The sequence below is a fragment of the Heliangelus exortis genome, chromosome 16 (genome assembly GCF_036169615.1).
Source record: "Heliangelus exortis chromosome 16, bHelExo1.hap1, whole genome shotgun sequence".
NCBI lineage: Eukaryota > Metazoa > Chordata > Aves > Apodiformes > Trochilidae > Heliangelus > Heliangelus exortis.
The window spans coordinates 15,433,664-15,450,923 of NC_092437.1; the positions used below are offsets into that span (position 1 = coordinate 15,433,664).

The following is a 17,260-nucleotide window of genomic DNA, read 5'->3' on the forward strand; positions in this document are numbered from 1 at the left end:
TACCTGACTACAGAGCATGGAACTGCTCCTTCACACAGCCAGCACAAACACCTCATTTCCCTAGAACTGAACAACTGCCACTAGCAAAAAGAGCAGTTTTAACAATTCTGATGGGAATTATGTACAGAACTAAGCCAAAGACAAGGATGTCCTCCTGTAAAGGCTGATGTGCTGCTAGCAGGCTGTGCACTGAAGTGATTTTAATCCCAAAACCAGAAATCTTCATTATAAAGCTACTCAATGAGCAATGCATTTGCCTGTAAGTAAGTTTAGCCTGCACAGTAAGAACATGCTTGACTATTTTAAGATTATTTTTTTCCTCATTTATCTGGGAACCCTCTGTTGAACTTCTGGGTTGTAGTGTCAGTGTTTGTCAAGCCCCAGGTGTATCTTGTACTCAATTCAATACCCATGTGCTTTTTGCTACTTGCTGGCACCTTTTTCTCAGTAGGTGAATTTCAGGAAATGGAAAAAAGCAAAGATGAAAACCAAGTATTGCATGAGAGGCAAATTTGTTCCTTTCACTAGGTATTCCTACCAAAACACCTCAGCCCCACAGAATCCCAGCATCTGGCTTTTATTCACAACAAAAATCCCACACCATCAGCTCATTTGACTGATTCTTTTAAAAAGATGCAAAGAAAGATGGATTCCAGGTTTAAGAAATCATGGTTACTAAGCTGGTGTGTTACTTCATTTTTCCTGGGATTCTCAGGTGAAATCTAAAAGCAACTCTAGACAAACAACCCAGAAGTTCAAACACTACCAATATGAGTTTGGGTCTCTACAAAGTTATAAAAAGTGCTGTTTTTATGATAAAACATTGTGTTAAAGCTTCCAGAAAAAGAACTCTGTAGAACAGCTACATGCAGAGGGCATATTTGAATGGGCAGTTACTTACTTCTTGTACCTGAGGCATCACCATTGGTCAGGAGCTCAGGATCCACCTGCAAACCATCCAGACAGACAGACAAATCTCCCACCACTTCTGCTGGCTCTCTGTCACCAACAAGATGCAATGTCACCACTACTTGCTCAACTGAAAAAGTACAGAAACAAAGGGCAGTTTATCTTACTTTATGACAAAGTGCCTTTTATTCAAAAAGCCAATCATAGACCACAGTGGTAAAGTAGAAAAAAACCCAAAACAAACCCCAGAACCATAGCTCTGTCTCTCCATAACTTTTTATGTTTCGTGTGGTAAAACTAATAATTTCCAGGTGTCACCAGAAGTTATTATTTCTACAGAAAGGGTAAAACTGCTGCATTAGCTTGTGCTGCCTAAAGAAAGGATTATCATTACAGCAGAGATTGAGCATCACGTTGCTGCCTGCATTCCTGAAGGAATTAATACACCTGTCCCCAGAATCATCTGCTAGGAAATGTAATTCACCTTATTCTTCATACAGAGCAGATATCAGTTCTATCTTCCACTTAAATTATTTCACCTTTATCTAATGGCATCAAGATTCACATTTAGAATGTGAAGATTATGCATCATATCCCCAGGTGCTTTCAGGGTTAATTGTTTTTCAGCAAAGCAGAACTGTAAATAAACACTCTTGATGAAATGGTTTGGCACAAAAGCCAGTGAATTACAGGAGGGTATCTGGTGCCACACAGAACAATACCCAGGGTAATTTTCAGCCAGATTCAGCAGGACAGTAACATTCTGTCAGGAGAACAGATTATTACACTGCTCTCATCACACTGTATTCCCACAATGGAAAGCTGGGAAGCAAACACTTCTTTAAAGGACAGAAAATAGGTGTGGACAGCACAAAGCCATATGCTGCAGCAACATAAAATTCTGTAGTGGGTCTGTAATATTCTGTATTTCCATCTTCCTAAGAAGCACATGCTGCCTAAAGGCTAACTAGTTCAAATATGCATGAAATAATATAACATATCCCCACAGCACTATTTAGAACAAAAACAGCTTTACACATTTCCTGATCTAGCTCCAGAAACACGTCAGAGTTTTAACTTTTAAGCTATATAAAAGGAAACACTTTTCTTTAATCACACTTTCACTCTTGCACATATTAGCACAGTGAAAATGCCATGTTTTCAATGGCACCACAGCAGACTCTAATAAGAAAAGATCACACTGTAAAATGCAGAAGAAAGGTCATAAACACCATCTGTGGCAACAAGGTGAATTCTGCAGGGCCATCTCCAGAGCTCCACACAGTACTCATTAACAGACAATTCCTGACAAATCTTGCAGCATGCCAAGGTACTGTTAATCTTATACTTACGTTTCATACTGTTTGATTTCAGAGTCTCATGAATATCCAGAGCAGCACTTCCCAGAAGGACATCAGATTTTAATGTCTGATGGCTCCAAACTCGAAAGTTTAATTTGCTGACAGGAGTGACAATTCTGAAAAGAAAAAGTTGAGCACTGTGTTAGGGCATTTGCTGGCAGGGGAAGTGGGTGAACAGAGAAATCTACTTCAACTCTCACTTAAAAGTGGCAGAGGGAAGGCAACAAATTTACTTCCTGAAGACATGACCAGAAAATTTTAGGACATCCCATAAAAAAAATGAGTGTTCCCCTAATAAGTTGGCCCATACTTAGATCATATTACAACAAAGAAGGAAAAACATATAAAAAAAAAAATCTGCAACATTTTACTAGTACACTTTTGGCTTCACAATGCATTTACTAAGAACACTGTAACAAATCACATCTTCCATGGCTTAACAATTTAAAAACTTCCCTCACCATTTCCAGGAGCAAGATGTACTCCTTCTACAGTGCTCTCATTTGATTATGCCCTGTGAGAACTGCTTCCAGGTTTACTATCAGAAAAGTTCCTTATGGACCCAGTTATCACTAAAGTTTCTCTTCATTCCAAACCAGGTGATTCTAAGAAGAATTCAACCATTTATTTCCACACCTACTTCACTTTTCTTAAATTTTTACTTGCTTTAGTGACACATAAAAATCTGAACTTCATTCAAGGCATGGTGCTACAGCCTGGACAGATGCCTTCCAGAGGGCAGGCACAGGACAAACTGGCAATGGAAGCAAAACAAGAGCCAATGTTCTCTTGAAAAATCTTGTGGTGGTAAAGTCATAAAACAAGACTGCAGCCTCTCCAGACTGTCAGTCAGACAAGGCCTTAAGAAGATGCAGCTCCACTTAGCAGCAGGTAAAAGGCAGGATTAAAAGCTAATTCTGCTGTTGCACATGCACATAAAGCACAAGGTTTTCTTTTTCTTAAAGTAGTTATTTGCAGTGGAAAGTTAGGTAAACAGAAGTAATAAAAACTTCCTAACAATCTGAATTACAAGCAAAGGTCAGGAACAAAAACAGTCTTCATCAGGCTGGAATGTGCTTTGAGAAAAATAATCTAGAATTTAAGAATAAGCAAATGTGCAAGCTACAAGACAGACCCTGGTGTTCCATATGATACATTTTTAAGAGAAAACTACATTTTTCAGAAACTGCAGATCATTTTTTCCTGTGCTTTATACTTACTACAACCTCCCAACACAAATACTGGGCCAAGCAAATATCAAGCATCACATTCACCTTGAGTTGAACATTAGTGTTTTACTCTGAAGGCACAAATTTATCAGGATTTTGTACCTGTGACTGAATTTTGGCATGCACAAGAGAGAGCCAGCTGCCTGTGCCAGGGCATGGTACACAAAGGACAGCTGCACTTTTCAGCCACAGCATTTCTGAAACACCATAACTTTAATGACAGCAATAAAGTGCACTGGACTGTTAGTTTTAACGTCAAATTGTGATTACGACTCACAGAATTAAAGCTGCTTTGCTATGCCCCATAGATGAAAACAGCTTACTTCAGAACCACTAGGTTCTCCCCATAAAGCCAATGCAATGGTTTGTAAATATATATATTCCAGACTGTAGCCTATTTGCTCCAAAAATTACGCAAGTATCTTCATATCATGTACTGCTGAATGCCTTCTTTAAAAACATTACACTTAAGTCCACTGTGAAGTGCATTAATTTAGAGCAAGCAAACTGGAAAACAAACCCATCAAACCTACACTGTAAGATGCTGTTTCCACTTTGGACTATTTGTATTGTTGCATTTTTCTGTCTTCTTTGACTGTCCATCTACTGAGACTTCCACATAAGGGCTAGGTCCAAACCATTTATTTTTTTCTTTTAGTTTTGCTGAAATAACTGTTAAGAAAGAGAAAAATAATAATTTACTCAATAAGATTTCAACTGCAAATAGTATTTTCCAGTTGTGTGCTTCATTACTCAAGTGTCAGGTCACTGATGCCTGACAGTAAAAGTAAAGAAAAAAAATAATTAGGATTGGCAAAAACACTTTTGCATTCCAGATCATTTAATACAATAAATCCCTAAAACATGCAACATCACTTCTATAAGATCAGACATTGTAATTAATAATAATCAATATAAGATGCATAAAAAGAACTTTGGTGTTGAAAGTAGAAAATCCTTTATAACCTCCTCCTGCCTACCATCAGCCAAGAGAATTCCTGGAGCTTATTAAAAAGCTCAAAACAGGATCTGTCTCTCTCATTAAGGAACCATGGAAAACTGCCACCACTTCTGGTGAAAAGAACACAATTAAGAACTTTGTGCAATTTTCCCTCCCAAAGCAAACTTAGAGCCAAGCTATCTGAAGGCAGCCCCTGAGCTGCAGGATCTGCTGATGCAGGAACAGCAAGGACAGGACCCCCAGCTCCAGAGCTCTCACCTGGGAGGAGGCTGTGAGCCTGTGCCAGTGTTTTGGGGTTTTGGTTTGATTTGGGGTTTTGGTTTGATTTGGGGTTTTCCTGGGGGGTGTTTAACATTCAGCATAACTGACAGCAACACTCCTGTCTTTCCACACACCTCATTCAGCCCCAGAAGTATTTGTGTGCACAGCTCCCCCCAGCATTTCCCTCTGACATTAGGAGTGTTCTTGGATTCCCTGGCAACACTGAACTCACAAAACAGAACTTCAGACAAATATATTCTTATTTCCAATTGGCCAATGAACTCCACTGTGTTCTAATAAATAACAACACGGGCTCCTGTGGTTTTGTCACTCACTTCAGCTGCATTACATCCTTAAAAAACCATGACTAATTCAAGCCCATCTGGCTAATCTGCCTAGAGTCCCTTTATAGTCTGTGCTCCTTTAGAGATTTAGAGAAGTAGCTTAGAGTAACCTGCTCTGAGCTGCTCCCAGGGGAAACCCTTTCTCTCTCTATTGCAGACCCCTTACAGAAATTCACTCAGCCAACATTAATTTCACAAATAGCTCCCCTTCCCCTCCCCTCATGTCCCCAGTACTGCTATCCTACAGCATCCCATGCCTCACCATCACCAGCTTTCCAAAGGCATCAAGACCCACTCTGAGGAGCACAAATCATCAGTTTTGTACCTACTTTCTAGGTCTTTCTCGTCCATGCAACCTGAAGGATCATATAAAACTACTGAGGACAGAAGAACCAGGAGGTGAGGGTAGGACAGGCTGGGGGGGAGGCTGTTTCCAGAAATGTTTATAAAGAGGAAAAGGCTCCTTGCACAGGGAATAGTTACCTTGCAGACAGGATGAACTTCTACAGAAATTAAGAATATTCAGACATCTTAATACTCTCAATTCTAAACACTGAGACATTTCTCCATCTTCCCTTCCTTTACACCAGTCACAGGCCTTGAAGAGAGCAAACCTCAGGCAGCAGTCACCACCTCAATCCTGCTCTGCACAGCTGTGTTGAGGATGTACCCACCCAGTCCCTTCCAGTTTCTCCCAGTCCCTTCCAGTTTCTCTCCAGTTCTCCTCAAGTCTCACAGCCTGAGAAGACCCAAGCTCGTGACCCCAGTGTGACAGCTGGAGCCACCACAACTCACACAGTTCCAACCTCCTCTCTGGCCTAAAGCTTTCCAATCTATTTTTGACAGTTCTTTTCATCCCCACAATTTCAACTTTCTGAAACTTCTCTTCCATACCAAGGGTGTGAAATTAAGCCTTGATGTTTCTGCACACATCCACAGATCCTCCCTTCCCAGGCTTCAGCTTTTATGCTTGGTAAAATTTGTCAGAGGTCAGAAGTGAGAGGAAGGAGGTAAGGAAGCTGCAATAGCTGCTCTGCTGGTGGAGCACTGCAAAAAGCAAAGCATGAACATCCACTCCTCTACAACTGCTCAGTTACAGTCACACCCTCACCAATACTTTTACTAAAGCTCCTTTAAAATAGAAGCCATAAAAACATGTAGCAAGGGAGAAGCAATAAGTCAAATTTAATGAACAGCACTTCAGATTGACTTGGCTTGAGAGGTAAAAAGGTTGTCAGTAGAAAGTGTTAGATGTAATATTATATTAGTGCCAGTAGCTGAAAGCAGCATCACACCACATTTCTACATTGCAAAGAGGGCTGTCTGTAGAATTTACTTAGCAGCATTCAAAAAGAATTACTCCTTCCTTTCTTTACCCATAAATGTATTGTTTTAAAAGGCATTTCAGATAAAATCCTGAACAGAACAGCTCTACTTCTGTCAAGTAATGATGGCATAACACCACCAATTTTATTGTACAACTCAAAACTTCCCAAAATGCAACATACTGGTAACTTCTCTTTAATTGTGGGAAAAACCCTTTCACATTTCCAACCAGAAAAGGCATTTCCTTACCTGTGATTTGAAGCTGTGATTTCATGGAAAGCCCACTGGATGGTCCTGATCTGGACCCACTGCCAGCCATAATACAGGCTGGGTCTTGAACCTGGATGAAAAGACAATGTAAACATTTATATCCTGGGAAACTGAGCAGTTGAATCACCTGGTTTGTGAACTGGAGAATATCATACAGCACACAAAGTCACCACCCTTGTTTTCTTTCTAGCTCTTTTCCATCTCCCCAGAGAACAGAGCATGGCTTACAAAGGGCTTAGTCTCTATTATTACATGACCTGCAAATATTCAATTCCCAGGCAAAAGAGGTCTTTTGATTTTGTTCCTTCAATTTGCCAACTAAAAGGGACTGATGTTCTAATCACAGTTTGCTGTACCTCTTATGTCTGAAAAGATCTGCCTATTTTGATGTTGTAAGTCCTGTGTAAGAAGTTTATCTTCCCATGTCAAGTATTATTCTTTAAAAAAAAAAAAAAAAAAAAAAAAAGAAGAGGGGAAAACCCACAAGCATTTAAAAAAAGGATGAAAATTAATTGTTACATTAGAAAGTGAATTTCAAATGTAGAGAAGCCTGCTTCTGTATTCCTTTGGTTTTCCTTTGGTCAGACCAAGCCTGCAGACAGGGGCTGTAATTCTACAAAGAACTTCCCTGGAAGAGGAAATCCATCACTAAGAGAGGAAATGCATCACTTCTGCAAGAGGCCAAGCCAACCTTCCTCTCCAGCCCAACCTTCCCTTCCTGAGCCTCACACCTGTGCAAGCCTCATCCTCCCAGCACCAGAGCAGCTCCAGTCCTCCAAGCTCATTCACTTCAGAATTTGGTTCTGGGGGTCAGGGGTGTGGGTGGGCAGCATGGACAGAAATGAACAGTGTGTCAGTGTCCTGCTTTCACATGGGACAGGGTGAATTTTCTTCCTAGCAGCTGGTACAGTGCTTGGATTTCACATGAGAATCACACTGCTAACCCAGGGCTGGTTTTAGCTGTTGCTACACAAGTTGAGGATTTCTCAGGCTTGCCAGGGAGCCCTGGAGGTGCAGCAGGAGCAGAGCCAGAGGAGCAGAGCCAGCCTGGCCAGAGGGACATTCCCAGCCAGGACACCAAGCTCAGCAGTGAGGGGCAGGGATTGCTGCCTGGGGACTCAGCATCAGCCAGTGGGTGGTGAGCAACTGCACTGGGCAGCACTATTTTTGTATCAGCATTTAGGAGTAGTATTTTCTCTTCCTTTCCTGTACTATTAAACTTTCTTTACCTCAACCCACAAGTTTTCCCTTTTTTTCCCCCTCTTCCCCTCCCACTGGGAGAGGGGAGGAATGAACAAGTGGCTGCCTGGTGCTTACTTGCTGGCTGGAGTTAAACCACAGCAGCTATTTTAGCAAACCAGACATCACTTTGGAAATAGCCAGATAACTTCTCTCCTATTCATTTCAAAAAACATTTTTGAGTTGACATCCCTTACCAACTTAACTAGAGTTGTGTCAGCAAGTCCTCCGCATCAGATGACAGAACCCCAGACTGGTTTGGGTTGGGAGGGACCTTAAAGCTCCCCCAGTGCCACCCCTGCCATGGTCAGGGACACCTCCCACAGCCCAGGGTGCTCCAAGCCCCATCCAACCTGGGCTGGAACACTGCCAGGGATGGGGCAGCCACAGCTTCTCTGGGCACCCTGGGACAGGGGCTCAGCACCCTCACAACAAAGAACTTTTTCCTAATGTCCAACCTCAATCTCCCCTCTCCAAGTTTTAACCCATTTCCCTTCTCCTCTCCCTACCCCCCCCGTGTCCAAAGCCCTCCCCCACCTTTCTTGCAGCCCCTTCAGATATTGGAAGGTTGCTCTGATCTCACCTGGGAGCCTCCTCTTCTCCAGACTGAACACCCCCAATCCCTCAGCCTGGCTTCCCAGGGAGCTGCTCAGCCCTCTGAGCATTTCAGTGGCTCCTCTGGACACCTTCCAGGAGCTCTGTGTCCCCCTTATACTGGGGACTGGACACAGTACTCCAGGTGGAGATTACCCACTGGAACATGAACGGGTTTGCTGAAAGCTCCAAATTACCTACTGGACACAAGTTCCAGGTTACTGCATCCCTCTCAGGCCATGTTGCCCCCTCTTTGTGCCATTTTCTCACTGTTTTCTGTGGCCATGACCTACAGCAAAACCACTTATCCACCCATGTCTGATCTGTCACTCTTTGGGCTCCATGATGCTCAGCCACCCTGCCCAAGGGGTTGGCTAAGAACTGCACCCAACTCTCCCACTGCCATTGCTCCACATCTTTGGTCAGCCAACCAATCTGAAGCCCAAAGTGGCTCAAATATCACTTGCCAGCTCCCAGGCCATTTTCTGCACACAGTTGTTTCCAGCAAGGAAAATAACACGTTAGCATAAGCTGCTGTTATCTCTGTCTTGAGTACAAAAGGTGTTATGCATGAACTTCCCAGCTGATAACAGCACGAGCACTCTAAACAAGGGCATGTGTTACCCTCTGCACACCATGCAAAACACAATTCATAAAAGCAGACCAGATCTAAATATCACAACTTGCTTTTTAGAGGCTGCAACCTGAAGCAGAAGTCTGTACAGTATGACAATTACTGCAGAACTGCTGTTTCCCTGGGTATTTCAAGTGGCAAAATGGGAATTTGTGGGATCTTACAGCTTGCTGACACTCGTGTTAACTACTGGAGAATATGACAGCACCAGAAAATGGTCTAACAACTTGCTTAAATGGCATACAGTGTTATTAGAGAAGCTCAGTGCTAAAATCCAGATGTACATCACACCACTCTAAATCCTGCCAGTGTGAAAACACCTCCAGTACATCTATTTCTGAAGTATTGATTTGTTCTACCAACCTCATTTTATGTTTTAAGAAAGCATCTGAATAGTGTCTAGACCAACACAAGAGCCTGCATAGCCTTCAGGAGTCTGCTGCTCTGCACCTGGAGAAATAACCCTGCAGAGGATGCAAACACAGGTACCAAAGGGGAGAGATGAAGGCAGAGCAAGCACATGCAGCATCCAGCTCTCCCTCAGAAGCAGGGTACAGATCACTTCCATGCCTAATCCTGAAAAACACCCTCTTTAAAATGCTTTTATTAATATTTGACAATTTTAATTTAGAATATGCAGAAAATATTCCAGCAGTCTGATCACATCTGAAATGACTGCCAGGCAGACACTTGTTGAGTTACCAGATGCCCATGTGGCAGGCTCCCACCTCAGGGGAAATGTCAATAATCCCCTGCCTCCCACTATTTCCTAAAAAGAGGTACAGTACACATTTTTTGGTCTTCTCAGCTGCCACAAAGTTTCTGATTATTTTTTGACTGAAACACCTTATTTCTATTGCATGCTTGCTAAAATCCAGCAGCTCTGCATTTAAAGGAAGTTCTATCAATTAACCAGAAAAAAAAAAGGGGGAGTTGCAGAGGGAGAAACAGGAAACAACACTCAACCTGTACCCTGCACCTCAGCAGCACTATTTCTGGTTTAGCAGTTTCTAATCTTGACCCCAATGCCTCTTTCCACTCCTCAGAACTGCAAGCAGAAAAAGTCTCAGCAAGCAAAACCACAGAACCCCAGACTGGTTTGGGTTGGGAGGGACCTTAAAGCTCCCCCAGTGCCACCCCTGCCATGGTCAGGGACACCTCCCACAGCCCAGGGTGCTCCAAGCCCCATCCAACCTGGGCTGGAACACTGACAGGGATGGGGCAGCCACAGCTTCTCTGGGCACCCTGGGACAGGGGCTCAGCACCCTCACAACAAAGAATTGCTTCCTAATGTCTCATCTCAATGCCCCCTCTGCCAGTTTAAAGCCATTGCCCCTTGTCCTGTTGCTAGAAGTAAAAAGTCCCTCCCCAGCTTTCCTGGAGGTCCCTGTCTGGAATGGTTGGTTCCACCCCAGCAAGCAACAGCCACTAAAAGGCAACTCCTGTTTTTCTCTCAGCTGGACATTAATTTAAGTCTCTTCCCTACCACGCATGTATATACTCTTCCCAAATTTCTCATAGCTCATAGAAATTTAATCCCCTTTGATATCTCCATCAATTTTTACCCCAAATGGATCACCCGTTAAGAATATTTGTGGTGCAACACACAGGAAAAGAGGAAGAAGGAGCAGAACAGAACTGGCAGGGGGAAATGTGTTCACCCCATTGTCTTAGAAAATAAGGCTAAAATGCATTAATTAGATAAGAATCCATGATGATTAATGAACTACAGTTTATGTCCTTCAAAGAGACTGCAAAAGACAATAACCACTTAAGTCACAAACATCCAGCTCATTTTTACATTTAAACTTATTTTTTAGCATTTAACCACTTTTTGTTTCTCTAACAAATACACCCTCAAATGGAATACATTTGGTAAGAAACAGCTACTTTTAATGGTAACACTGCATAAGAATTCAACTCAGAACCAGCCTAGGGCTGTAATCACAAAATAAGACACTACACATGCTTTAATAATTACTAAAATAGTTCGATTTCTTTTTATTTATACTTAGAATTCTGTGGAAAGCAAATGTCTTTACTAAGAGAAGCCGCTCTGCCAGTAACTGGAGATGCACTGGGCAGCACCTGTGAACACCAACAAGGATTTAACAGCAGCAGACCTCTGGTCCACTTGCTAATGGAAAGGAAAATGATTGTTTTCAATCTATGTTATAAACATTTTATGAACAGAACCATAATTTGAGAAATCACTATAAATTACCTATGTCTGCTCTGTCAGTTCACTGCAGTGCAACAGGTGCTGCCAGGAGTCAAAGCTGTCATCCCAAACAAAGAGGATACAGACTCAAGTTTTTTTCTGCAGTAGAAAATTACACACAGCTTCTGAAGTATTCACTGATTTGGGTTGGAGTTTTGGTTGGTTGTTGTTCTGGTTTTGCTTTGATTTAAATTACACTAAGTTCATGTTGACTTTTTTGTTGTTGTTGTTTTCATTCTCTCAGAAGCCACTTCCCACTTCCACGAAACCTTCCAGAATATGAAATTCAGGAACAGTGATTGAGAGGTTGGCAAGCAGGGCAGTGTAGCAGATACTCAGAGCATGTGTAATTTTCTTAAAAATTAAGAAGACAAATTCTTTATACACCAAATTATTTGGTGTATAAAAAGATACACAGAATAATACAGGATTAGTATATTCTTATATAGTAAGAATACTAATACCAACCAGTTACTTGCCAGAATTCCCAGGCAAGTTTGTTTGCTTTTACAACATGCTGCCATAATGTGCAGATTATTGGATAAATGAGGCTCAGCTCCACAATTGCAGACATTTGTGCTCAGGCAGGTTTGAACAAACATTGCTGAAAATAAATCTGCCTCACAGCAGGAAACTCTGTCCACACAAACCTTTGGGTTCTTTGAATTTCACCTCTCACTGCAGAGCTTTCTCAGGAGCCTCCCTTGCCGTGACCTGATGATGCTCTTAGACCCAGACAGCAAACTTCAGTACAGGATTTTTTTGTGTAAATAGTGTAGAAGAGAGAAGATATCCTAGAGGAGTGCAGGCCAGATGCTACAAACACTTCCAGGAAAAGCAAGGCCAAAAGGGAGGATTCTCATTTACTTTTATTTGAACAAATCATGAGGAAATGTGGGGTGTATCTTGATTAAAACAAAGTAAGAGAAGAGGCAGAAAGGAGCTTCCTACTCCACACAATCAGGGAGCATAAATAGAAGAAAAATGCTCTCCAAGGCTTCAGAGATCCTTGGTGTCACACTGATTTAACTCGTGGTGACTTTTACTCTGCAATGAAATTCATCTGTTTCAGAACTGACTTAGTGGAGAAGGTGGTTTTGTATTTATTGGAAAGACTAAAAGACACAACTAGGTCAGTAAGAAACCCTGTGTATTGTACATACATAGCTTTGAAAAGATGCCAGCACATGTTCTTTACAGTTTAAAAAATACTGAAATAATTGCACATTGCTGGCTGCTGTAAGCCTTGTTTTTAGTAATTATTTTTAAGAACAGGCTTAACTGCTCTTTCCTGGTGTATCAACCCAAAGTCTGCTTGACGTTTCAATAATCCATTCAAAAAAGTCACAATGAAAAAATTTCTTGAACATACCTACTGATTTTACCAACAATTTTGAAAAGGACTCCCATGATCTTAAAGGTCTTTTCCAACCAGAACAATTCTGTGATTCTGTGTTAGCCAGGACTGGTAGAACAAGTGTAAAATATACAAAGTTTTATTTAAAAAAATGCATGTCCCCTCTACAACAAGTAACTGCCTACAGGTATGTGAGTTACACACTATCAAGAAAAGATGCGACTAAAGATTTCAGAGAAAGTTCCGAGTCCTTTGTTTACATTAATACTGCACTTTTTGTGTGTGCAAGAAATAAAAACCAAACGCTTCCTCTCCTTTCCCCCAACCACTGAAGCCTCTTTTTAACTGAAGGCCTGCATATTGTGGAAAAGTTCTTGATCCTCTTAAATGTTAGATATAATTACCCACTAAGCCCAGACAGAGACAGCTTGTTTGGCAACTTACTTGTTTAGCTAATTTGCAGTTACTTTGACTGACCAGGTTTCATCTTTAAAGTAAAAACTGGTTTGAGAAAGTTGGTTTTATTGGTTTACATTTTTATAGTCATTTGGTTTTGTTTTTCTCCCCTAAAATAAGATTTAAAGATCTGGTCAGTTTTGCCCAAAGAAGAGAAAGTGTGGAGTAATCTCCCAGGAAGAAAGAACAGGCACAGACTGCAGGAGTGGTGAGTAGAGGTGTCAAAGGGAAGGAATCACTAGGTTTGCAGCAAGAGATATTTGTGTAAGGAAAGGAAACACAAGTCTGGACAGCTGAATGCAGCTCAGCTCCTTCAGCCATCACCACATGTGAGCAGCACTACACCTCTTACTGAAACCCCAGGAAAACCAAAGTAGTGTCTGCCATAATACAGCTGGTGAAATCTAAAATCCAGCTGCTTAAACGATCTTTTTGAACAAATGTGAAATCCAGTGCATCCTGGGGCCATTCCCAGCCTGTAGGCTGAATCCTGGAGCAGCTGCTGGCTTGTCCCCAGGGCTGTCCCTGGCAGGGCTGGGACACACTCCCTGCTGGCTCCCTGGAACTGCTTACACAGCTCACACACAGGCACTTGTTCTGATAAGGAGGAGTGAGATGCAGGCTCAAAGACAACACTTGAACCAATTCCATATACTAGCTAAAAATATATTTGTGGGAAATACAATTTAATCAGTTTGGGAAGCAACCCAAGTGCCATGACCTTCAGAGGCTGCAAAGATGGAAAAGCAAAATATATAAACCATGAAACATAGGAGAAGAGCTGCCCAGCTCGTGTCCTTTCCCTACTATGGACTTGCTAATGTGAAATCCTTGACATTGAAGTAGAAATTTCATCCATTATGTGGTCTTAAAAATGTCTATTTTACATTTTCCCTAATTCACAGATACTCAATGCAGGAACCACCTTCTTACAAACCATCATTTCTACACCCTTTCAAAGTACAGTGGGATAGCAGAGTCAGAAGTCACATCTCTTAAATCCACAGTTCTAATGATATTTCATGAGTGAGGCTGAGTCTGTTCCAGGTAACTACCATCCCAAATCTTTCTACTGGATGTTCTGCTGCTGCAACCAAATAGATCTCATAGAGAATTGGAATGGAGACGTTATGATCAGTATGAACAAAGAAGGAATGGAAATATTTGTGTATAGTTCAGAAAAGGCAGCAAAACAAAGGTTAAAATAATGGCATTTATTGGTGACATATATTATATTCCCTACAGCAGTAAAACTGAGGAGTGTTTGTGCTGAGCCCAGGATGCCTCCTTACTCTGGTAAGGGCAGCACAGGAGTGGGCAGCAAGAGTCTGTGCTTGGAGAGGTCAAAGCACATCACATCTGTCAGTCCTTTTCCTGCCAGCCCAAGACAAAACCAAACTGTGGCTGTAAGATATGGTTATTCCAAATCAGGAAAGAACAACTAGCATCATCCTTCCCTTATCATTTATGGAGGCTGAAGTAAACTCTATTCTAAAGCAAAGTCCAGTGTAAAACAACTCCTAAGTCCCAAAGGCTAGAAAATCTGCTTACAAAGCAGTTTGTTGCCACCAAAAGGAGCAGGTGACAGACAGCACTGTTTCCATCCTCTGTGCTGCACATGAGAGGCACTTGGCTAAAATACCTTAACACAGAAATCTGTCCTGCCTGTGAGTGCACAAGTATCAGAGAAAGAGCCAAGGAAATGTATGAGAGAATGAGCATGGGCAAAATTATTTTGAGGGTTCAGAAGTAAACACCACATTCCTGTAACTCCTCACACTGATTTGTTACTTTTACACTTTTTTCCTGTGACCTCATACACAACAGGAGTGACACTCAGGCTGACACCATTCTGATGGGGCTCTGGTCTGTGGCCTGAGCAGATCTGAGATTACAGTCACTAAGAGTAAGGAGCTACAGACTAACAACACGAAACACCTTTCTGAAAAACACTCAGATAATTATTTATGCAACACGAATCCTCAGCACTTGAGTCCCCATTTTTCCTAACCAGCTACCACTTCAAAAAAGAACTGAACATGGGAAATCTGAAGTTGCTAAATCAGAAAAGCTGAGAAACACATAACCTGACTATCCAAACAAAGAGATTGCCCAAGGAAAGACAGAATAACTCTGGAATCCTTGTGGCCAGACACCCAGTGAGATTCACACTGGAACTTCTACCTCTATCCCAGGCATCAGTGTTCCTTATGCAAACTGCACAGATGAGAAAAACTGGTCCATCAGCTTCAGCCTGCAGAGAAAAATGCCTCCAACAACACTGCTTTCAATCCAAATTAAACTGTCTTCAGGCCACTTACATCAAAATTATAGAGAATTCATTCCCCAGCATTTCTGTGCACCACGAAGCCACCTTGTATAATCTGCACCTCAGCAGAAATATTTCATATAACCTTTTTCTACATACATATAATATTTGATACTGAATTTAAAAAATGGAAAAAAGAACTGTAGGGAAACAGAACTACAAATCACAGAATTCAAAGAAAGAAAGAAAAAGAAAAAAAAGTAATTTGACAGTTTCTTCCCTTCCAGTTGTACATCAGTAACTGCCCAAGCACAAGCTGTTCCCAGGCTGAAGCTGGGGCAGGCAGGGCAAAGGAAACAAACCAGGCTGGGCCAGTAACTCAGGTAACTGACCACTGAATTTCCTTCTGACTAGAAGGCTGTGAGATTTTACTAAATTTTAAGGAATGCTCAAAGAAAAACCAAACAAAACAATAGTATACATGAACATCATGTGCCTTTTGCTTGATTGCAAAAAGCCTGGCAAGAAAATCTACTGCAGAGAGCTGCACAAGATAATTAAAACCATTTGTGAAAACAAAGAGATTGTCTATTTTTATTTCAGCCATTTCCTTCTCATGGTACAATCCATTTCAAAGAGGACAACAATTCATATATGCAAACCACTAAGCTAAAATTGGTTCACTGCTGTAATCTTAGGAGCAGACCAGCACTTCAGTGGCTGGTTCTGAAATACCATTGCTGGAAAACAAGATGTATTGAGCTTGGCATGTATGTTAACCCACAGCAGAGGGAAGCAAACTGGTATTAGGAAGACAGAGGAGAAACCAGTGAAATTGGCATTGTTACTTAAAACAGATTTTTAAACTGCTGGATTTACTGGTATGAGCTGGTCATGAACTGGATTAACTCCTGCATTTCACAAACCACTGCTTTTAGAAATTAATTTTGGCCTTCTAAACTCTTTTTTAAGAAAATCATTGGAATATTTTAGTTTCAGCACAATAGTGCATTGACTCAGACCTACATTTCATCTTAATTCTTTCATGATGAGGCATCAGGAAAGTTTTTCAGTGGTAGTGCACAACCAGAAGTGTGCTACAACTGGGAGGTAAACAGTTACCTTGCTACTTACAAAGCAAGACAAATTGCTTTTCACTCAAGAAGCCAGATATTGAAGCCTATTCCTATTTATGGCTAGAAGTACCTAGGTACTATCATGGGCTAACAACAGACTTGCACAGAAGCTTGTCTAGAAGGGTTTGTGTCCTTTTATCCATTTCATGCTGGGCTAAACTACTTTCCTGGGCCCCCTCTTCTGGAAGGTTACCCTAGAGATCAAGATTTTAAAATCACTGTTGGCTTGATGGGGTAACAAATCCCTAATGGTATGAATCAAAACATTTTCACTTAACTTAGCAAAGACAACTACTCCAGTTCAGCCCCAAACGTGCCCCCATAGCAGGGAGCTGTACTGGATTTATGTGGCAAGGATTTGGTAGCTGGGGAGAAGAGAGCAGGGGCTGTGTGTCCAGGTGGGACTGAGCTGGCTCTGGGACAGACCCAGTGCTGTCCCAAGCTGAGCCAGCAGCACTGCTGTAGTGTCTGCTGGGACATCCTTAGGGAAAGCAACAGGCACAACCTGGAATACAGGAGGTTCCATTTAAACATAAGAAAAAACTTTACTGTGAGGGTGCCAAGGCACTGGCAGAGGTTCCCCAGGGAGGTTGTGGAGCCCCCTTCTTTGGAAATACTCAAAACCCTCCTGGATTCAGTCCTGTGAAGTGTGGCTCCAGGTGATCCTGCTGTAGTGGGAGAGTTGGACTGGAT

At 41.8% G+C, this 17,260-nt stretch overlaps 1 protein-coding gene and 2 long non-coding RNA genes across 8 annotated transcripts in view; 1 reads left to right on the plus strand and 2 right to left on the minus strand.

Annotated features, from left to right (window-relative positions):
* The window catches only part of LOC139803582 (uncharacterized), a 247,811-nt gene that overhangs the window by 114,518 nt on the left and 116,033 nt on the right, over positions 1–17,260 (plus strand). The gene's annotated exons all lie outside the window — the stretch shown is intronic.
* Positions 1–17,260, minus strand: part of LOC139803583 (uncharacterized) — a 154,918-nt gene that overhangs the window by 73,481 nt on the left and 64,177 nt on the right. The gene's annotated exons all lie outside the window — the stretch shown is intronic.
* The window catches only part of ITCH (itchy E3 ubiquitin protein ligase), a 60,266-nt gene that overhangs the window by 26,290 nt on the left and 16,716 nt on the right, over positions 1–17,260 (minus strand). For 4 of the 6 annotated variants that reach the window (XR_011729057.1, XR_011729058.1, XM_071759850.1 and 1 more), the window contains exons 2-5: positions 6,641–6,731; positions 4,033–4,171; positions 2,262–2,386; positions 902–1,039 (exon numbers count right to left, since the gene is read on the minus strand). Coding sequence is in view for 4 of the 6 variants with exons in the window: in XM_071759850.1 (XP_071615951.1) it covers positions 902–1,039; positions 2,262–2,386; positions 4,033–4,171; positions 6,641–6,710 (472 nt within the window). In the remaining 2 variants the exon portion in view is untranslated. The remainder of the gene's footprint in view (positions 1–901; positions 1,040–2,261; positions 2,387–4,032; positions 4,172–6,640; positions 6,732–17,260) is intronic. The other 2 variants (XM_071759852.1, XM_071759851.1) reach the window with 1 other exon arrangement.